This window comes from Peromyscus leucopus, chromosome 5 (genome assembly GCF_004664715.2).
Source record: "Peromyscus leucopus breed LL Stock chromosome 5, UCI_PerLeu_2.1, whole genome shotgun sequence".
NCBI classification, from domain to species: domain Eukaryota; kingdom Metazoa; phylum Chordata; class Mammalia; order Rodentia; family Cricetidae; genus Peromyscus; species Peromyscus leucopus.
The window spans coordinates 128,387,752-128,410,863 of NC_051067.1; the positions used below are offsets into that span (position 1 = coordinate 128,387,752).

General features: G+C 49.2%; 1 protein-coding gene across 3 annotated transcripts in view; it reads right to left on the reverse strand.

Moving 5' to 3' along the window:
• Window positions 1-23,112, reverse strand: part of Sipa1l2 (signal induced proliferation associated 1 like 2) — a 170,187-nt gene that overhangs the window by 20,832 nt on the left and 126,243 nt on the right. For all 3 annotated transcript variants that reach the window (XM_028889815.2, XM_037206358.1, XM_028889814.2), the window contains exons 11-18: window positions 21,192-21,449; window positions 19,437-19,520; window positions 17,587-17,687; window positions 17,060-17,163; window positions 14,261-14,646; window positions 10,952-11,176; window positions 7,213-7,366; window positions 3,686-3,905 (exon numbers count right to left, since the gene is read on the reverse strand). In XM_028889815.2, coding sequence (XP_028745648.1) covers window positions 3,686-3,905; window positions 7,213-7,366; window positions 10,952-11,176; window positions 14,261-14,646; window positions 17,060-17,163; window positions 17,587-17,687; window positions 19,437-19,520; window positions 21,192-21,449 — 1,532 coding nt within the window. The remainder of the gene's footprint in view (window positions 1-3,685; window positions 3,906-7,212; window positions 7,367-10,951; window positions 11,177-14,260; window positions 14,647-17,059; window positions 17,164-17,586; window positions 17,688-19,436; window positions 19,521-21,191; window positions 21,450-23,112) is intronic.

Genomic DNA, 23,112 nt, shown 5'->3' on the forward strand with positions numbered 1-23,112 from the left:
GTGTGGGGAGATTTGAACCTTAGCCTGACCTGACCTGAGCAGGGGGAGCCTTAGGCTGTGGCTGTCTTACAGACAACCCAGGAGCTACATGTGCCTTTTCCAATAATCAAAATCTGGCACACAACGTTATTTTTCTTCCATTGAGTCGAAATGAGGTAATTAAGAACAAGATCAGCCTTTTAAAATTCTTTTTGTTCAAAGACTCAAACCAGCAGCAATCTGTTACGTCTTTAACTGACACACACCTCTGCCTGCATTACTGGATGTGACACTGGGAAGCCAGCAGGCACAGTCACCATGTCAGAGGATGGTGGAACCAGTGAGGACCCATGGGGAGCCAGGGACGGGAGATAAACACTGTCTGTCGTCTGGTGGGTTTGGATATGGTGGGAAGGAGTTGTCTCCACTATGCCTGTGATATTACACTCTGTATGTGTTCCGTTCTCCAGGCTGGATGGCTTCTGGAAAAGACTCCCTTGTCATAGCTACCCAAAGCTATCCTTTCAAATCCAATCTTCAAAGCCTTGGGATGCCTCAGGAGATTCAGAAAGTGATCAGCTAGGTGACTGCACTGACTAGCTCCCTGGCCACCAGCTCCCTGGGCACAGCTGCAGAGCCTACAGCATGTGACTGACTCCCAGAACAGCATCTGGCTCCTCACAGAGCCAGGAGGGCCTGTGCTATGTAACAGTCAGGTCAGATAAGATGATACACTTAGAGAAGAGAGAAATATAAAATTAGAGTAGGGGTACTTCCTGGGGGTCCCCGAAGAGGTGAAGAACAGAAGGAGGCCTGGTTGGCCTGAACACATTTCTGGGTACAAGTGGACAATCATCAGCTTCACCTGGACAGAACCATGCAATTTCTCTGCTTGATTATCTCTGCCCACACTGCATGAGGACCTAGATTTTAGGGGTGGCTAGTGTCTAGGCCCTGTTGCCCATCCAGCATGTTCTGTAGCCCTGGACACCAATCTTGTGGATTCCTAATATCCCTCCACCATCCTGACTATGTCTGACTTTATTGGTGTTATCACAAATGCTAAGGGGCCACCCTGACAGCATCAACTAAATGGGTCCTGAATGTGAACTTTATAGATGACAATAGTGAATCCCAATGTCAAAAGGTTGGCTCCATCTGACACAAAGAGCTACCCAAGCTAGAAGACATCATATGGACACATTGTATCATGTGACACAATGTTTGTCTCTTGAGAATCTAAGAGGTACTCCTGGGCAAGTGCTCTTTTGTGTTCACCACTGAAAGACTGCTTCTGGGGGTCAGAGTTCACACTGCAACAATTCAGAATGCTGCCAATTCTCAGAGGGCTGTGTCCCTTTGAGGGTCGGGATCTGTGCAACAACCAGGACGGCACTGGATGAATGGATTCTGAGGGAACATATGGAAACCGTCACACAAGTATCAGAGGTGGTCATGGACCAGGAACTAGCATCTTCCATCTGGATCCTGGATGCTTAAGATTCACGGCAGCCGGAAGGGAATCAGAGGTTTGGAGAAGGTAAGACACTACATGTTATTTCAAGGCTTCTTATTTACATCCAGTTACACATTACAGTTAGTACTTCTACTACTGTAGAGTTCTGAGCAGTTTAAGGCTTGAGGAGACACATTACCAAATAAGAGTGTTTTATGAGATTGCACTTAATAGCAAGGGCATGTAAAGAAGAGACAAGAGGCTGGGCGGTGGTGGTGCATGCCTTTAATCCCAGCACTCAGGAGTCAGAGGCAAGTGGATCTCTGTGAGTTCGAGGCCAGCCTGCTCTCCAAAGCGAGTTCCAGGAAAGGCACAAAGCTACACAGAGAAACCTTGGTACTGTGGACATATATGAAGAATCCAAAGAAAGCATGGACTATCTATCATCATTCAGAGACGAGAAAAGGCACAGAGGAACTTTAACTGCTGACGCTAAGAAAGAGGCCAGCATGAACGGCTACATATTCCAGCTACAAGACATTATAGGACATGAGGTTTATACAGGTGAGAGGGCAGGAGGGAAATTAAAGAAACGGGCTTTTGAAGGCCATGATGCTGATCTGTACGATGCTGTCGAGGCAGACACATACTACTGACCATCTGTGCAGAGCATGTGCAGAGTGGAACCTAAAGCGTGAACTACGGCCCACTGACGACGACGCACCTGTGGGCTCGACGGTAACCAAAGTGCCACACTGCCTGTGGAGGGGTGGGGGAGGGCAGCCGCGCACTGATAGGGGAAGAGTCTTCCAGGAGCAGGGAGTGTGTAGAGCTACAGTATGTTCTGCTCATCCTATGAAACCCAAAACCTGTTTAAGGAGTGAAGTTGATTATTATTATAATTATTACTATTACTATTTATTTTAAGAAATTGAAGCTAAAAAACTGCATTTTTTCACAGGCAAATAAAAAGGACTGAATGGAAAACCCAGCAATACAGACCACTTGTACCCTGGGAAATAGAAAAAGGAAGGGCATAAAACAGAATTTCAGTAGCTTCACAAAAGCTTTTAAGACACACTTAATGGGCCATCCTGAGCTACATGAGGCCCTGTCTCAAAAGAGGATGCGTGGTTATGCCATTTAAAGGAACACAGAGGAACGTAATAAATATGTCTGCCTGAACTTTTGTCCTGCCATTGAGAAAGTCAGAGATTTTATAGCAGGCAGGGTACCATGCTCCTGAAGAAATACATTACACACTGCACAAGATGAGGTTCTTTCCAAGCTTGTTAAACATTATTAGAAGCCTTATGTCAGATAACTTGGGATGTTTATATACGCTGCAGAAGTTGAATTAGCTCGAAAGATGGTTCTTTTTATGATGAAATTTAAAAAACAACCTGAATATAAATTTATGGTAAAACTGTTATCTTTTCCGTAAAATAGGAATGGGGGCAAGGGCGCAGAGAATAACATTTAAAAAGTATCAAAACCTAACACGCTGAGACCGGGGAGCTGGTTCAGTGGGTACAATACCTGCTGTCCGAACGTGAGGACTTGAGTTGGGACCCGAGTACCCATGTAAAGGAGAAACATGCTGATGTACGCTTGTAACCACAGTGCCAGCAGAGGACCCAAGAGGATCCCAGGGACGCGGTGGCCAGCTAGGACAGCGGAAACGGCAAACTCTGCGTTCAGTAAGATACCCTGTCCCCCACCCTCACCTCAACATACACATACACTACACACACACAGAGACACTAATAATTAGAGTTTTAAAATTTGATCTGGCAATCATCAGCTTGACTTGTGACCAGGGTACTGGTGTGAGCTGGGGCACAAGGAAATAGAGATGACATGCATGGGGTCATAAAGCCAGAGCTGGGTTCCCCTCCCCCCCACCATGAAAAGGGAGGGCTGGAACCATGGGACCATGAAAAGGGAGGGCTGGAAGGCTTGACATAACCTGAAACTCGCTCCATGCCACTGTGCTTTGTACAAAAGTTAGGCTTTACACATCGCTTCCTTCAGAGGGAAAGTAAAAACAGGATTTGATAATAATATCTAATGTAAACCACCTTGCAGTTTTGCTATTTGAAAATGAGTTAAAAGACAGAGAAAATAGTGCCAAACAATTGACGCCTGATTCCACATGTGCACTGGGGATATTCAACTTGAAGAGCACGTGAACCCACAGGTGTCCCATGTGCCCACTCAGGCAGCCAGGGTGGCCCGGCCTCTACTTACTCCGTAGGCTCCCCATGCTGGGAGCGGGGTGGGTCCTTGGAGGCAGCGTGCTGTGGTAGGGTGGAGTGGTGCTGAACAGAATGTCGTTGGGCAGGGCCTGGTCCAGGATGGAGCTTCGAGAACTGGCAAAGGAAGAGCCCCTCCGGTTGCTGCATACACTCTCATCGGACAGCGTTCGGTACAACGACCTCCTTGGAGACAGGTTCCCGTAGAACGAAAACTAGGGGTTGAGCAAAGCAAAGGACGTTAACAATCTGAAGGTGTCAGGAGTAGTGGTGTACACCTATAATCCCCAGTACATGGGAAGCTGAGGCAGGGGGACTGCTGAGAGTTCAAGGTCAACCTGGGTTACATGGCAAGTTACAAGCAAGTCTAGGCCACCATACCAAGACCATCTCAAAACCTAATAAAACACCCACAATACATATGTAGTTAGAGTTGTCTGACTTTGCTATGGGAGTGGCTTCCTTGAGTCTTGTATCGTGCCTAGACTTCAGAGTTCCCTCCTCTGACATTCTGTGAAATACTAGTACAAATTAGACATGTACAGTTTTATTAATTCTGAAATGTTAAATGGAACCGTAGAGAGGCAAGTGCTCCTGGTAATAAACAAGGTCGCCATTTCAGACAACTGCTGTTCACAAAAGCACACACCGTGGCTTGATGGTAATTGGAAATGACTACATTTTAATATTAGGCAATTGACAGTAGGGAGGTTCAACTGAGTCTAACTCAACTGATTCTGAACTCTGACATTTGCTGAGCCATATAAATGGGCTCAGGAAAAGTAGTTTAAAACCAGTAAATTCTACTGTCCACATTACCACGTGCAAAAGTCTATTATAATCGTTGGAAACCGAATTACAATCCATGGGACAAAAGTACTGCCAGGGTCAGTTTTGTCAACTGACAGAGTCTAGAATCACTGGGAAGAGTGTCTCAAATGTCTACCCTGGGTTAGCCTGTGGGAATGTCTGTGGGAGGTTGTCTTAAACTATGTGATAAGGGAAGACCCAGCCCACTGTGGGCAGCACCATTCCCTAGGCACAGGCTCCTGAACTGTATGCAGTAGCATGGAGACACTGAGCTGTGCACAAGCAAGCACACATGCACCCACTTCTATTTGTTCTTGTCTGTGGATGTGATGTGACCAGCTAGCTGTCTGAAGTTCCTGCCTTGACTTCTACACATTTATGGGCTGTAATTTGAAATTGCAAGATGAAATAAATCCTTTTCTCTTCTCAGTTGCTTTCTTTAAAAAAAAAAAAAAAAATAACCGCAAGAGAAATGAAAGTAGGACAACCAACTCTAGGGAAACCACTAATATCCCTGTGTGTTAGCTCTCAGACACAGTAAAACAAATCCCAACTAAAGCAAGGACTCACAAAAAGTCAGGCCCGATTTCACTCTCCATGGCTTCCTTGGCATACTGAACCACCTTCCTCTCATGTAAATACCATTTCTAGAACACTCATTTCTAGTACAGAAAGAAGTGGACATTAACATTTCTGGATGTGGCAAGGAGGCTAGAAATCTCTCGATTGCCCATGTTCTATTCACTCTGTCTGGCCTTTCCAGTGAAGAATGCAACTGCTATGTGTGAACTGTAACACTCACTTGTACTGGGAAAAGGAAGTGATTATCTTTGAAGAAAACACACACATCAGGCACAAGTTCACCCATTCTGAGACGCTGCATGCTGTGGAGTCATCTACCCTTGAACCCAAGCACATACAGTCCCCTAACTGGGATCTGACACAAGCTTTAAGAACAAGGCTCATCGTGAGGCACTCTGGTGGGATTCCCTTTTCATATCCCCGGCAAGTTCTTTATAGCTGAGTGCAGACGCTAAGATGAAAGCGGATGGGAACAGGGAGGGGAGGGTAGTGCCTGATGGTGCTGCTCTGAGAACACAAGACCGTTAACTGTGTGCTGTTCACAATGAGAAGTGCTCACGGCCATCCCAGGAAATGCCTCACTTTCCCACTTAACCCAAAGAAGCTTGGATTGCAAGTGAGAGAGGCGTTCTCTTCTAGTTCCAAAAACTAGTACATGCTTCACGTTCTACCAACTGAGTCTCAGTTACTGCAAAAAGAAATGACTGGCGAAACTTAGTTAGGCTTTTAATACTTTGCAGTATTTTAAGAACTGTTTTGTTATATTCATTTATTTATTGTGTGTAGGGCTCCTATCTGCCATGGTACAGAGGTGGAGATCAGAGGATAACTTGGGGGAGTCCACCTTCTCCTTCTACCATGTGGGTCCTAGGGACAGAACTGAGGTCATCAGGCTCAGCAGCAAGTACCTTTAATTGCTAAGCCATCCTGGTAGCTCCAATTGTGCATTATTTTTAAAAGTGGCTTCTCTCTCTCTCTCTCTCTCTCTCTCTCTCTCTCTCTCTCTCTCTCTCTCTCTCTGTGTGTGTGTGTGTGTGTGTGTGTGTGTGAGAGAGAGAGAGAGAGAGAGAGAGAGAGAGAGAGAGAGAGAGAGAGAGAGAATGAACTTGAGGGGAGAGAGAGAGAGGAGAGAGAGAGAGAGAGAATGAACTTGAGGAGAGAGAGAGAGAGAGAGAGAGAGAGAGAGAGAGAGAGAGAGAATGAGAATGAACTTGAGGAGAGCAATCAAAGACCAGTGCATTCTTTTCTTAAGAATGTGCTGCTGAGCATGAGGATGAGAAAGTACTGTCTCTCTGAGCTGTGCAACTCTGGTAGAAAACAAGGTTTGGTAGATGGGGTTGGAATTTAACCCCCACCCACTGCTGGAACAGACGGCCTCCCAGGAAGACCTGCACAGAGTACAGACTGGAGGTCCTGGGTGAGTTAAGCAGTGTGGTTGACGTTTGACTTCCAGCTGTCTAGACACTGTGTTAGGCTGCTCCTATGTATCATTTCCTAGCATAGTTATTGTCCTAATTTTTTTTTAACATCCACACACAAAGGCCACTTGCGTGTGTTCATGTAGCAGGTCATAGCTGGAGCTAACACCTTAGGGGAGCATGCCTGGCTTTCAGAGCACCTTCAAGAACACCATGCTCCCCACCCCAGCCTCCTCAGGCTTGCTTGCCCTCTGAAGGAATTGCAGAGCTGGGCTGCAGCTCTTGCCTAGAGTGTGCAAGGCCCTGGAGTTCCAGCCTCAGTACTAAAATGAAAACAAAGCAAAAAGCAAAACAAAAACCAAGCCTGGGTGGTGGTGGCACACACCCTTAGTCCCAGCACTCAAGAGGCAGAGGCAGGCGGATCTCTGAGTTGTAGGTCAGCCTAGTCTATAGAGTGAGTTCCAGGACAGCCACGGCTACACAGAGGAACCTTGTCTAGTAAAAAAAAAAAAAGAAAAAAAAATCCCAAACCCAAACCTGACAACTGTGGCAGTGGCAATGGCCACTCTGTCCTGGACTGTTGGTGGGACCACAGAAAAGCTTGTGGAGAGAGGTACCACGAACCCCCCCCCCCCCCCCCCCCCCCCCCCCGAGTTGCTTCAGACTGACTGTAAGTGTTCCTGGTGACTCCAAAGCCCTCACGGTCACTCACCTTCCGTCTTCCCTCCTCCACTAAGGGGCTGTCAGGGAGCATCAACTTCAGAAAGTCATCTTTGGATAAGACATGCTGAGTTTCCGAAACAGAGTCTCCTACCACTGCCGCATGCTGAGTGGCTGTGGACATCATGTCCATCTCGCCATATATCCTGATGGAATAAACCAGAACATAGGTTCAGAGGAGCTGCGGCCTACCTAGGAGACACCCCTTGGTGGTCAGGAAACATTTGAAGGCTGAGGAGACAGTCCAGGATGAGGACCGGAGTTCCATCTCCCAGAACCCAGATAAAAGAAAGTCAGGTATGGTGGTATGCTTGGCACTGGGAAGGCAGAGCAAGCAGACCCGTAGGGGCTCACTGGTCAGCCAGTCTAGACTAATCAGCAAGCTCCAGGCCAGTGACAGGCACTGTCTCAAAAATCACAGTGGGGCTGGGTGGTAGTAGCACACACCTTTAATCCTAGCACTTTGGAGGCAAAGTCAGGCAGATCTCTGTGAGTTCGAGGCCAGCCTGGTCTACAGAGTGAGTTCTAGGACAGCCAGAGCTGTTACACAGAGAAACCATCTCGACAGACAGACAGACAAACAAACAATCACAGTAGTGGGTAGAGTCTGAGGCATATCGGCCAAGGTTATTCTCCGGTACACACACACACACACACACACACACACACACACACACACACACACACACACAAACACAGGGGGGTTCTCAGCTCTGGCAATTCACTGTAGTTGTGTATATGTGCCATCCCAACATCATCGCACATCTGAAATGAGCTTAAATATAGTTAGATTTCTAAATAATTCATAGACAACTCAGATCTACTAATTCCAAGATGAAAACACTACCAACTTTAAAACAAGGCACACTTCACTCCTAAACTATGTCAGAAAGTAGCTTCCATAATCATGAGACACCGTTAGAAACTGTAGCAACATGCACCCTCCCTGAGGCCGGACAGCAGGACCCCAAGGCTGCCAAAGAGAGAAGGCTGCCCCAGGTGGCCTGGGTTTAAGAGAAAATGGCTGAGGCATGAGCTAAGCAGGTTTTATTATTGGTGACTTAACAAAGCTGTTTGGATAAATAAAGCCAATGTCTTCCTTAATTACAAGGATATGAAGATGTATGTATAAGCTACAAATGCCTGCCATGTTGAATTACTGTGCTCAGGTCCTTTCCATGAGAGACTGGGGAGTTACTTTGGAAAGGTCTGTGGTCAAAACATGATCTGAGCAACCAGACACTCTCGGGGACTCAGGATAATCAGGCTGGATGATCTGTGCTGCACAACTGTAAACATCAGGCTCAGGAACTGGCTGCCCACAGCAGGGAACTAGAGGGTGACCCTCAGGTCAGTGTGGCACTGATATGCCTGTTCCAGTGAAATGCTACCTCATCACAGAGAGACGGCTCATGGGGGAGTGAGAGGAAGGAACATACCAGGGCCTGTCCATAGTGACTAAGCCTTGTGGGAAATTCTCTGTGGCTTTCTGCTTGTCTTTCTCCACCTTGAAGTTCAGGTGATGCTGACATTGTGAACAGACAGGCTGGGACAGTAGCTCTTCAGACCTTCCTGGCTTCTATGGGATAAGAATCACCAGTATTCTCTGCTAAACTAATTCTGGAAAAAATGTGTTCAACGATGTGCCATAAATATGCTCCGAAGGTTTATTCTGTGCTGGTCACTGTGACTAGACAGGGACCCTGGATGACCCCTAGTCCGAATGTATAGACATATATGCATGTAGGAAGTATCCAGAAGGTGCAAAGAAGAGCCCACCTGGGCGGAGCTGCCTGGGTAGGCTCAGAAGGCTGTTTGGCAGGAAGCAGGGCCACACTCAGTACCAGGCACAATTGCTCCTCTGCTTATATTATTTTTAAAAACAGGATACTCTGGGCAAAAGCCATCACAGAAGGCTCTATAACACAATTTTAAAGTAACTAGTGATCCCCCTCGCTTCCTCCCTTCCTTTCTGGTGGTGTATGCATGTCTATGCAGCATTTGTGTGTGTGAAGGTTTAGGTCAGACGCTGATATTGAGATGTCTTTTTCTGTAGCTCCCCATCTTAGTTTTTGAGACAGGATCTCTTGCTGGACCCGAAGCTCACTGTTTTGCCTGGGGATCCCTGGGCACACCTGTCTTCACCTGTCAGAGCTGGGGTTACAGGTGAATGCTACCACTCCTACCTCTTACATAGGTGTGGGAGTCCAGCAAGAACCTCATTCGCTGAGCCACCTCCCAGGCCCACTGGTAATTTCGGAGCTATGAACTTCTCCCAAAGAATGCAAACTGAGGTTTGATGTTATGCACAATGGGGGTACTGCCAGTGCCTAATTCACAGCGGTGCCAGCCTTGTGGCTGCCTGGCAGCTTCCTGAATGGCTCTTACAGAGACCTGGTATGTAGTACTCTGACAGGACTCAAAATCCAGCCTTGCAGTCCTGTGTGGATGTCTTTCCTTAGAACCTGGGGGAGGTGCCTTCAACAATTATTCCTGACATGTGAACACACGCGTGGGACTGTGTTCCTACACTGACACAGTGACCTGACATTCTCCCCCACCTGCCCATCAAAGCTCAAGAGTCCTACAAAACAATCAGGTAAAGTGTTTTTGCTTTTATGTTTTCTGACTGTGGAACTCATGCTGCCCTTGGCCTTGAGCTACCACAGAGTCTATGCCTGCACCATGGCATACGGTGGACAGAGAGATCCAACTCCACAGAGCCGTTCTCTGACCTCTGGTCACACGCCATGGCAACCCTCTCCACGTCATCGTCACCGTCACCATCATCACCATCATCAAATGAAGACTTCAAAGAGAGGAGCACAGATGCCAACATTTAAAGAGTTCAGAACAGAGGCTGCGGAATGGAGATGGTTCAGTGGGTAAAATGTTTGTCTTGAAAGCGCATGAACTTGAACTCCACCCCCAGCATCCAGGTAAAAGGCTGAACAAGGTGATCTGCACTTGTAATCCCAGGGTTGGGGAAGTGGAGACAGGAGGATCACTGGGGCTCAGGGGCTGGCCAGCCTCACCTACATGGTGAGTTCCAGGTCAATGACAGGCCCTGTCTCCAGGAAGGTAGATGGTGCCTGAAGACTAGCATCAGAAGTCGTCCTCTGGATTCCACACGACTGTGTACAAATGTGCACGTGCACGCACACACACACTGTGCTGACTAGTTTTATGTTAACTTGATACAAGCTATAGTCATCTGAGAGGGGGGAACTTCGACCGAGAAAATGCCTCTATAAGATCAGGACATAGGCAAGCCTGTAGAGCATTTTTTTAATTAGTGATTGATGGGGAGGGTAGACCCACTGTGGTTGGGGTCAACCCTGGGCTGATGATCCTGGGTTCTAGGAGAAAGCAGGCTGAGTAAGTCACAAGGAGCAAGCCAATAAGCAGCACCCCTCCATGGCCTCTGCCTCAGCTCCTGCCTCCAGGTGCCTGCCCTGTGTGAGTTCCTGTCCTGACCTCCTACAAGCCAAATAAACCCTCCCCTCCCCAACTTGCTTTGGTCATGGTGCTTTATCAGCAACAGTAGCCTTTACTAGGACAGACAGACAGACAGACAGACAGACAGACAGACACACACACACACACACACACACACACACACACACACAGCTTGAAACACATTTCTTGGTTGCCCTTTCCTATTCCCTTGCTTCCTATGGTAGGAAGGGCGTAAGGGAATGCAGCTGTCGATGTAACAAGAAGCCACTTACCTAGGGCATTCAGTGACTTCAGGTTCCTCAGGTGGTGGGCTGCCTTCTGACTTTTTCCAGCCAATGACATACTTGTTTGCTCCCCCTTGTCTGTGGTAAGGCTTTGCCACAGCCCCGGGTACCTGCTGACCGCTATTGTGGGAAACGATGTAGACTTTGGAGCTGTCCAGAGACCCAGTGCTTTTGGAGCAGTGAGCAGAGGGGCTTCCTGAATGGTGAGAGCCACTGCGGAAAGAGAGCAAGGTGGTGGCACCATTAGACACAGCAGGGATTTGTGGTCAGAGCTGGCCCTGGGCTGGGAAGGTAGGGCAACCTCTCTACCACACATCTTGCTGGGTGAGAAGCCCCCTGTACAGAGGCTCCCCACATTCACATGTGGGCTCTTTTCTGGCAGGAACAACATGAGAAACACAACTGTGTGGGGTGGTGGTGGCATATGCCTTTAATCTCAGAACTCAGAAGGCAGAGGCAGGCGGATCTCTGTGAGTTCGAGGGCAGCCTGGTCTACAGAGCAAGATCCAGGACAGGCACCAAAACTACACGGAGAAACCCTGTCTTGAAAAAAACCAAAAACCAAAACCCCAAACAACAACAAAAGAAACAGAACTGGAGGGAAATACTACAGCGAAAGACAGGCAGGCAGGTAGCAGGGCCGCTCAGGGCCTAAAATTCCACCTCAGATGTCCGTGCCTTCAGTCTCATTATAGGTAGAAAAACCTAAGGCCAATGAGGAACTTCACGCAGCTCCTCATGGACTTTCTAACCGCCTAACCTACCATATCAATAGATGAGGTATTTGAGAAAATCCCTTCGACCACCTCTTCCTCTACCTATGAAAGGCATGCGCACTGAAGGCAGTGTCCAAGGAGATCTCACTTGGCAGGAACACAGAATTCGCTGCCACACAGAGTCCCCGAGGGTCTCCTGACTCCTGACACCCGGTTTCTTACAAGTGTTCTGAACTTTGAAAAGATGTTACAGGGCTGCAAAGACCCCAAGGTAGCTTTTATAGAATGGCCAACTTTTACCGGCTCCTGAGAAGAGGGTGGGACTCATCTCGGGAGTAGAATTCACGTGATCCTTGAATACAATGTCACCTAGCACTGAACTTTCCCTCGGCCCTGGAAACCAGGAGCCGGTTCTGGGCTCCACTCCTGTCCCTTGGCGTGGTGACTGTCACCACTGCTCAGCAGCCCACCCCCAGCAGAGGTTCCAGCTGTCCTCAGCAGGGCCACCCTCAGCCACGGTACTTCAAAGCCAAGGACAGGTGAGAAGACATGTGGGTGGGGCGATGTGATTTTAACTTGTTAACTTGACTAGATCTGGACTCTCTGAGGTGACAGGTGTGCCTGAGGGTTGTTGAAGACCCACCCTCAATGTGGCCAGCACCATCCCACAGACTGGGTTCTGGACTGATTACAAAGGAGAAAGTGAGCCGAGCACCAGCGTTCGTCTGCTTCCGGACTGCAGAGGCACTGTGACGGGGGCTTTGTTCTTATGTCATCATCCCCCCCCCACCATGATGGACCGTACCCCTCAACCACGAGACAAAAGCAACCCCTCTCCTTAAGTGGCCTTTGTTACGGACTTTATCCCAGCAAGGAGAAAAGAATCTAGCTGGTACAGGGACTTCTCGGGGAGACTTGTGCCTTCTAGAAAGAGCCCTTCTCACCTGGGAACAGCAATGACCAGGGCCTGCAGGTGGCAATCAGTTTTAGCCATGAGGAAAATGCTCACAGTCTGAAAGGCTGTCACATGGAGGCTAAATACAGGGGATCCAGTGTCGGGCAATGTCACTTGGCCAGGCAGAGCCTCCACAGTTCAAGATGTTGGGGTTACACGAGGCGAAGTGACACGGAAAGTCCCCCTTGGTTAAACGAACCGATGACGGTGTCCTTTTACCCCACTATACACAGCACTCATGGGAGCCACTGTCCTTTAGCAATGTCCAAGGGGGGGCGGGGGTGGGGAGCTCTAGGGAGGACTGTGGGCACTGCTCAGGAGCACTGCTCAGGAGCACAGGCCTGTTGAGAGCTTGCAGGCACCACCTCCTGGACATGCCTATCAGTCCTAGTCCTAAGACTAACCCATTATGGTCTGTCCAGTCCTGCTCTGTGGCTGGAAGCTCCGAGAAGCCAGGGGGTGACCCAGAGCTCAGTGCAAATGTCGGTGGAAGTCACACTGCCTGATTAAATCCCAGCCACAGACACAATGACACACACGTTCTTCTCTGAGTCTTTGAAGAGAATGCAGACAACTAAGATGATCACTTTTTAAACCAATATATAGATGTCTGTCAAGCAGGAATACAAAACCACACACAGGCGTGTATTCTCCATCTATATTTAGAATACAATTCCCTTATATTTAGCTCCCCCTCACCCCAACACTGAGCTATTCACCAGAGCCTCGAGCTATTTCACAGACAAATCAATTAATTTTCAGCCAGAATCTCACTAAAATGTCCAAGCTGACCTTTAACTGAGTATATGTCCCAGACTAGCCTTGATTAGCCTGAGTATTATAGGCCTGCACCATCAAGCCCAGTCAGCTAACTCTTCATTTAAAAATCCCAACGGGGTGCTGGAAAGACGGCTCAGCATTTAAGCATGTTTACTGTTCTTCCAGAAGATCTCAGTTTGGTTCCCAGCACCCACACCAGATGGCTTACAACTGCCTATAACTCCAGCTCAAGAGGATCCAACTCCCTTTTCTGGCCTCTGCGGGCACTACACTATGTGCACATAACTCATATGTAGACCCCAAACCAAAATTCCAGCTGTATATTAATAGTCACACAAGAAACTTCAAGCCTGGCCTGTCACCAGGCTTCAGAGGCAGGGATGGTTTGCTGGTGTTCACAAGGGGCTGGGGTGGGTCCCAGATGAGGAGCCTACTGCTCTGCCTTCCCTTTCCCAGGGTCCCCAACTGTTTTCTGACAGACACGGTGAGATGATGTTGTATCTATAAATGAGTTATGCTGTATTCACAGTTAACCTGAGATACAGGTGGCCTGCAGGGTGGACATGGCTGATAAACACTGAAGATTATCCAGCTTGCAGCTCTTATCAGAAGATATCAGGGTCACAGGCTGAGCTGGGAGAGAGAAGTGACATGACCCTCAAATTTAAAGGGAAAATAAGATCACTAGGACATGACTAAACATGTATGCCCTCATAACAGAGTTTGGGAGGCTAAAGCTCCCTGGGAGGTCAGACAGTCGGGAAGTCAGCAGAAGCCGGCTTCAGGCCCCATCCTTACTGCTCCAGGCAGGAAGGAGCAGGTGCAGCATGGCCCATGTTGGCTCACCTGGAGTGAGACGAGATCTCACTGAGGTCACCCATGCTGCCCTCCGCAGCACTGGTGGAGATGGCAGAGGCATAGCCATGCAGGGTATACATCTTGGCAGGTTCATCATCGGCTCCTGAGACATCAGCAGCGTCGGCCCACTGTTCGGCTCGGCTGTGGATCAGGGACCTGCTGCCCGTCAGATGCACGGGGCCAAGGATGGTGGCTGGCATGCACGGCGTGGTGTCGATGCCACTGTCCGTGGAGGCGCCTTTGATGTAGGTCAGTCCCAGCAGCTCAGGGTCCATCAGGTCCCCTGACCCAAAATGCTTGTCATCGCTGTTGCTGGACGTGTTACTGGAGAGAGTGTTGCTGCTGGAGTGACTGGAGCAGCTCTTATCCCCGATCTGGAGAAGAGGACAGACAGACAATGGCCTTTGGGTAAACCCCTAGGCACCGCCCTCCCCAAACACTAGGCTACAGCCAGGCCTGGGTTGAATTCTGTGTGCTCCTGGTGCTGTCGACAGAAACATGGCTTTTCTCCGCAATAGCTTAGTCGTGTGTGTGTGTGTGTGTGTGTGTGTGTGTGTGTGTGTGTGTGTGTGTCTGTGTGTGTAATAGTGGTCAGCCTCCCTTTTGTTTCCCAGGATGCCAGTCTATTTTCTTTTAGAGACAGCGTCTCTGACTTTCACTTGGAACTTGCTGATTCAGCTGGCTGGCTGGGAAGCCCCAGGGACCTGCTTGCTTCTGCCTCCCCAGGGCTGGCATTACCAGTGTACATCCCCACACCCGGTTTTAGATGGGTGCTAGGGACTGAACTCAGCTTCTCATGTTCACACAGCAGCTACTTTACCCACTGAGTCATTGCTCTGGTCCACCAGCCTGGCCTCACATAGGGCCCCTGCCTCCTGCCGTCACTGTCATGAGCTCAGCATGCTCTCTTTGGTCAACCACAGGTGTGTAACACACAAAAGCAGGGTCACACATCACTGAGAAGGATTGTATAGACTGGGAAGGATGTAAAAATTAGGTAGAGGAGATCAGGCATTCACATTTACAGCCAATTTACAGCCATTTACAGCCAATACAGCATTTCTCTTAAAAGCTCCAATGCCAGCTCAAGTTTGGGGAAGGAGATCCAGGTTTGAGTCATAATGGTAAAACAGCTGGTTAGACCCTGGAAGCTTTCTGAGCTTACAATGCCATATGGTTCCTGTGCAGAGAAGCGCTCTGAAGCTATAAAGTACCCTGAAAACAAGCATGTAGGCTCTTGGGAGGCTAAAGCCAAATGATGTCCCAAGAGGGGAGATTCCAGAATACACCTGTTTAAAAAGCACTCCATGCTTTGGGTCCCTGGAAGACCAATGGCAAACACAACAGAAGAGAGATCTCCTTCTGTCCACTGTGCTCGGACCCACTCAGCTCTCATCAGAGCCCAAGAACCAGCAGGACCAGGGCTTTGGAGTCAGGACAATGCACCCCACCCGGGCATTTCCAAGGGGTGTGGCCATCTCTTTTTTCCTTCCATCCTACTCATCCCTTATGCAAATCCTGGCCCTTAGGTTTGACCCTGGTTCTTCCACACTCTGTCTCCTTCTGACAAGAGCCGTAGAGGTAGATGTGAGTGGACGTGGGAAGTGACTCAACATCAGGTCAGAGCTGTGGCTGCAGAAGACATGCTGCATGCGGTTAAGGGAACTGTAACGCTCGCTGCTGACATGTCAAGGAGAGGGAGGAGCATTACCCAGAAGTCTGCAGGTTCCTTTCACCTGCACATTTTCAAAATGTACACAGGCAGCTCCTTTGTGCTGGGTCTCACTGAAAGCTATTTCTCAAGCCAATCTCCTCCGAACTCGCCTCGTAGAGGCTACATAAGTCAGTGTGTGGGAACAGCAGGGAATGTGCGGTCAGCGGACTGCTAGCACCACGCACTCACTGTCAGCAGGCAGCTATGGTTACCGGACATCTCAGTGACATCAGCGGAGGGATCTCACTGCAGTTCCTCTGGCCATAGACCCATCTCCGTTTCCACTACTGCACTATCCCATTAAGTGGCTAATGACGAACTAATTAAACCTGGGGACAGGATTCAACACTATCATCCGGGACACCGAGACTCAGAGGGTTGATGTGCATGTCGGCTTTGCCAGTAATCTGCGGTATGGCCTTTCTGTGAGTTCCTTCACAAACTGGGGAAATACAAATACAACTTTCTTGTTTCCTTTCACTTATTATCCTCGTCTATGAAGTGTCCTGTGTGGTGAACAACACACGCTTGATCGCTGCCACAGGTGTGCCACCTACTGTGTGCTGGAAGGTGTTTATGTTTTCAATCACTGCCACAGGGGGGCTGCCTGCCCTACTGTGTACTGGGATACACCCCACTGTACTGAGCATCACATGTGGGCACATGCTGGCCAGCTGTGTGCTGGGGTACGTCCCATGCTCCCAAGTGCTGCTGGCAAGCATGTTACCCTATTGTGTGAGGTATGTAACCTATGTTCTTGAGTAACACACATACACACACACACACACACACACACACACACACACACACACACACACGGTGCCATACTGTGTGCTGAACTGTACCTCACACTTTCAAGCATGGAACCACCATATGCAGTCTTACTGTGTACTATGGAATCACTATATGCAGTCTTACTGTGTACTACGGAACCACCATATGCAGTCTTACTGTGCACTGCGCTATGTTCTTGAGCACTGTGGACAAGTAAGTATGTTTTACCACCCGCTCGCTATGTGCTGACATACACCAGTCCTGGCTAGAAGAGTGATTGCCATATGCAAACGACTTACATGAGACAGCTTGTTGGGGGAGTCTTTGCAGCTTCCATCCTTCTGCAGGGCTCTTTCCTTATAGGCACTCAGGACTTTGGAAGGTGGGCCATGCCATTTGGTTTCTGTGACATAAAGAGAGTTGAACCCCCAATTTCCAATGTTCGTAAGAGGAAGAAAAACAGGAATCTAACAGATATTTGGAACAATCGAGCAGGATAAGGAGGTCACAACTTCCCAGGTTACCAATGGATATACATGAGCCAGCGAAACCACCACCACAGAGGATCTATTTCTACAGGCATTATAACCACAGTCATCTGAAGCCACACTACAACCACAGGCACCCCAGAACCACTCAGTCACCCCAGAACCAACTGGCCACCCACAGGCAATGGCTCTCATGCTGGGAGAATCAGCCAAGCCCTCTGGCCTAGCTCACAGAAGAGCTTATTGAATATGGCTGACAAGTGAATTGTGGGTACAGTGGGAAGAAGTGCAAGTCAGGGGGAGCCTTGGAGGTCGGTTCCCCGGGGGTTCTGTGTTACCTGGAAGCCTGCCTCCTTCTATGATGTCCTCATGCTCCCTGGCTCCATCACACTCCCCAGGGCCCGGGCCCTGGTGCTCGAGCAGGAGAGGGGATGGGCACCTGCAGAGAAAGAGTCCAGCTGTTCGCAAATGACACCACGAGCCAGTGAAGAACGGGGCTGTTGGCTTCGGCAGGGGCCAGGCACGAAATAGCTCTTGGTTCCTCTAGAGGCCATGGCTACCTATTGGCGCTCTAGGCCTGAAGCGCTCCGCAGAAACAGTTCCCTAGCCAGTGGAACTGCAGCATCCTGGCTGATGTCTCCAGAGAAGGTGCTGTTTCACTCGGAGTTGACACAGTGCCTGCCAGACAGGCTTTAACATCTAAAGATACTGTTAGCTGCAAGAGGACGCAGGCTGTCCAGCTATGTGCAGCACAGTGATCTTTCTTTTGACTAATGCATGTGGTACTGACAGATTTGAAAAAAGACTTTTTTTTTGGGGGGGGGGGGTTATTTCAAGACAGGGTTTCTCTGTGTAGTTTTGGTGCCTGTCCTGGATCTCACTCTGTGGACCAGGCTGGCCTCGAACTCACAGAGATCTGCCTGGCTCTGCCTCCCGAGTGCTGGGATTAAAGGCATGCGCCACCACTGCCCAGTGAAAAAAATGCTTTTAAAGAAAAGAAAACCTAGATTCCACCCAGATGGCCTTTGCCTTACAGAAACCTGCAAAAGGAAGATGAATCTTAGAAGAAAAGGAATTGAAGAAAATGTGTTTGTATTACAGTCTGATTCATATGGATAGAATCCATGCTGTGGATCTTAAACTATACAAGGGGTTTCCATTCACATGAAAACAAACCACAACACCCTCCTTGTGTAGCTTCATTTAGAAAAAGGCACTTGACATTTAGCTGGGGAGAGCTCTGTCTATCATCTAAGGTGACGAGCATGTCACCTGGGAAACAAGTGCCTACTTCTAAGCCCAAAATGGACAGCAGAATGCCTGGACTCAAGTTCTTCTCTGCACCTGAAGACAGTACCATGACTCCATGACTGCCTGCAGTCGGGGTCTTCCATGGACAGACGTTTTCTGTCCACTCCAGTTTGAGGCCTCCATGGATCGGGGACTGTTCTGTTCACAAACAGGCCCAGATGCTGACCACCACAGATGGACTGGAGTCACCATAGAGCACATAGGACATGACTGCTGCAGTATGGTCACTTCAAGAGTCCCACATAAGGTCAGGTCAGTGTGTGTGTGTGTGTGTCTGTCTGTCTGTCTGTCTGTCTGTCCACAGGGTCTCCAGTTGTAACTACATTGCTGACTCCTAGGATATGACACAAATCACAAGGGCTACTGCCCAGGTGGCTTCTCCAACAGGAAGTGAAGATGCTTCAATGATAACCTCATTTCTCTGGCTCTGAGGCGCTGTCTCTTGCCAGCAACTTAAGTAAGGGGGACTTTCTGAGAGATCCTGCCCACAAAGTCCTCAGCTCTTCACTCTTGTGTTCAGAAGTCATTTCCACATCACAAAGAAAGCAGGGTTTTAGAGAGACTAGAGAATATCATGTCCACAGAAATGGAGTTTCCTAGCTGGATGTGGTGGCACACGCCCGCTGTCCCAGCACCTGAGAGGCTGACAGAGGTGGACTGTCACACTAGAAACCAGCTTGGGCTATAGTGCAAGGCTGATTCAAGCAAAAGAAATGGTGCTTCCTAGCCTGGGCCCGGCACTTACTGCAAGTGCCTGTTACTTTACATTCCTCACGTGGTCTTCCATGCAACCCCCACACAGGGAATGCTTTTGAACGAATCCCAGGCATAGGTACAGGCTCCCTTGGGGAGACAGAAAAGCAGGAAGGAGTCATACCCATCATAGCCCACTTGTGGTCTCCAGGGTCCACTCCCACCCGGTCCTGGGTCACTGGATGATGACTGGTTGCTGGGAGAACTTCTGCAAGGGAGAAAGAACAGCGGCAGTGTTGTGGACATCAGACATCGCCAGGCCAGCCCACCTGTCTGACTTGAGCTGGTTACAAACAAATTCGCTTGGTCCGTGACAAAGAGCCAATCGATCACATTGCAATGTGAAATGGAACCAATCATGGACAGAATATCTAAGAACCAGCAATCCATCCCACGAAGGAGATGTGGTTAGGTGGGCATCTGCTGTCTGAAGATGAAGGCACAATGACAGCTCCAGAGGACAGAAGCAGGGACACAGCTGGAGCATACAGCAGAGCAGCACTCACAGCTGTTACAAGGAGCTTAATGCCAGCCACATCTGGGTCAGCAGAGAACAAAGCTGGAATTCAGCAAATCCACTGACTTTCACACAGCCACCACATGTAATTCTATAGATCTTCTCCCAAATATTTGTGAAAACTCACTTGATAGGGATAATGCTAGCCAGGATTCCCTCTGGTACTGGGTCACTCTGGTTTCCTCTGTGATTCTTGAAACTGTTTAATTAAGGGAGGTTCTGCTGACTCCTGCTCAGGTGTTGCTGGCTGTGGGCCTTGCCCTGCAGCCTGGGCGCCTTTAGAGCATGGACAGTGGGGTTACAAGCCCCATGATCTTTAAGTAACGAGGCTTTGCAGCCCAGATGAGTTAATTAACGTTAAGTTAAAAGATTCCTACACTTCCTGGGAGAATTAGAGGAGGCAGAAAGGGCTACACATTTTGATAATTCTGGTAAATATATCTGTAAGTTTACAGTGTGCTGTGCCTGGTTCTAAGCTTCTCACTGATACTGATATGGTCAATCCTTAGAAGGGCTGGCCAGCTTCTACACCCTTCTCATTATCTTCCAGACAAGGGAAGTAGATCAGAGAGGCCCAGGGGACAGTGTATCATTTAAGTAAGACCCTAGCTCCCAGTGTGTGCTGACAAGTCTACCAGACCAGATCCTGGCAGGGAACAGCGGTCCAAAGTAAAGACATACATCTCTATGTCACACGGAAGTTTCCAGATAGGCATTACAAACGGAATTCACTGTTTTGCTCTCAAATACAATCTATGCAAGTTAGGTGCCCTGAACTCTCATCACCTTCTCATGTTATTGGATTTAACTTTAAAAGGTGGATTCTTCCATTGAAAAAGCTATTATTGAGCCGGGCCTGATAGCAGGCGTGTAACTTCAGCTGCTCTAAGATGGCAAATTTAGGGCCAGAGTAGGCTACAGGGTGAGTTAAAGCTAGTCTAGGAACTCAGTGAGACCTTACCATTAGATTCATTTGGATTCAGTTCACTTCGCTTGAGGTGAGAGAGAGGGCCACTGCTTGAAGGCTTACATCTCTACAGTGGAGAAGTCCCTGTTCATGTTTATGTTTGCTTTATTCATGCTCATGTGCTCCTAGTCGTACACCGATAATAGCTCTGGGTGTTTGGAGGGACAGCTACCACAGAGGGTAAAGACCTGGAGAAGACGGCAGGCAGTGGCCCAGGTAGGCAGAGGGCGTCTGATATTATATCAGGAAAAGGCTGGACTCTAAGGGCCACTGTGCCCGAGGATACCCGATTGCCCTGCTTGTCCAAAGCTCACAACAAGCCATCAGAGAACTGGTCAGGCTGCACTTTTAATCTCTGGCCTGAGTTAGTGCCTAAGGAAGGCTGTGGGTATTACCTGGTGCCATCAGGCAGCTTCCTATCAAACGACGTGCTCCGGGGGATGGCGGCCTGGGCCTGTTGGAGCAGTGGCTGGCACTGTAGACGGTCAGGTGTGCCTGGCACAGGTGAGGCTCTGGAAACTGGCTGCAGGGCAGGGGTGGGTACACGGTGCCATGTGGTGTTCCTCCGGAAGGGTGTCTTGTACTCGCAGGGCGTGCCCTCACTGTCCAGCTTGTACTCCACCATGGGGATCCGGCAGAGCTCTGAACAACCCCTGTTGAGGCAAGAAGAGGTGGTGGGAAGGTAGCTTCTTGTAGGACCCCAGGCAAGGCCTGCTCACAGCTGAGCAGGTTCTCCTTGCAAGCATACCTATACTTGCTGGGGCTTAACTGGATGCCACCTAACATCGACCCCAAGAAGCATCCCTACCCATGGCGACTTTGCCTAGATGCTCCAAGCTGTTCAGCTGCTGTTTGGCTAACAGTCACAGATGGAGGCTCTAAATGGCCCAGTTGTGGCTTTTCTTCTCTCTGCCAACATACTACAGGCTGGCTGGGGTGGGAAGTGCTGCACAGTGGGAAGGGCTAGAGCCCTTTGGATGCTGTGGGCGATTGTTAGTTGCTAGGTGTTTTCAAAGACCTTCTGTACTCCTCCAAGGGCTGCCTACTGTCACTGGACATCAAAGCCCAGAGAGGTTGCACACCTGCGCAGGATCACACAGCAGGGTCATGACCAGACAGACCCGGGTGCTACGAATGTCCACAGAGCCAGACACACACAGGCCACTGTGCACCAGGACCCAGGCATCAGGGTGAATCGCCCAATTGGCCATGCTGGTCTAGCAGTCAGTAGCTGGAGGCGCTGCCCCTCTCTAGATAGTCAGCATAAAATTCCTATGCAGACTTTGGAAGAGCTGCTCCAGGAACTCACGTCCACCAGCTGATGCTGGAGTAAAGCATGCTCGTTCCTTTCAAAAGCATTGCTGAAGAAGAGCAGGGTCTTAGCACCACCCAGGACATGCAGAGGGAGAGCCACCATGCCCTGCACAGCCCAGAGGCTCAGCCAAGAGATGCCAGTATGGCCAAATGACAGAGTGAATGTGGAGGGTCAAGACACAGGGCTGCGTAGGAAGCAGGGTCCATGACAAGTTCAAGCCTAGGCCCTGAGGTCCAAGGGGCAGGGGGCAACCAGAGGGACCTGGAGAATAAGCACAGGGCTCTGCAGTGTTCTGCAGAAAGAAGGGAGGGACTTGGGTGGTGGCACTGGGAAGAATGTGTGGGAAATGAGAAAAGGAGACTTGGCCTCACCACCTCTTACCAAATCCAGCTGCCCCCCAAGGCAGAGTGAGGACCACTTTCACCAGAAAGACAACAGGTGCCAGTCCCCAGCCCTAGGGAGAAGCTCCCTGACCAGCCAAGGCTCAGAGAACAAGTAGGAGCCTCTGACCCCGACAAGCATGATAACTAGGTTTTAAAGTTAAAAAAAAAAAAAAAATGGCCAGACAGTGGAATGGTAAACTGAGGCACTCTCCCAAAGAACTTAATGGGAACAGATATGAGAAAATTCAAAGTGACCCCCAAATGCCCATCTTTCACCAAAAAGGAGGGAGGAAGGGCAAGGTAGGAAATCAGTAAGAAATACTATCAGAAAAGCCAAAATACCAGAACTAAAAGACACGTCAAACTAGATTGGAAGGCCCACAGGGGACCGAGAGTCAACTCTACATACATCCTTGTGGAATTCAGATCCTGGGTCAAAGGATGACCTGAGTGCACATGCTAAGAGACCTGGGTGGAGGGCTGGCCAGAGCCCTGCTCTCTCCAGCCACGCTGGGAGGTACAAAGGGTAGTAATCCTTGGAAGGCTTCCGTTCAACATCCTGGCTGGAAAGCACTCCTAGCTGCTCACTAGACCTTGATACTGGTCCAGAGAGAACCG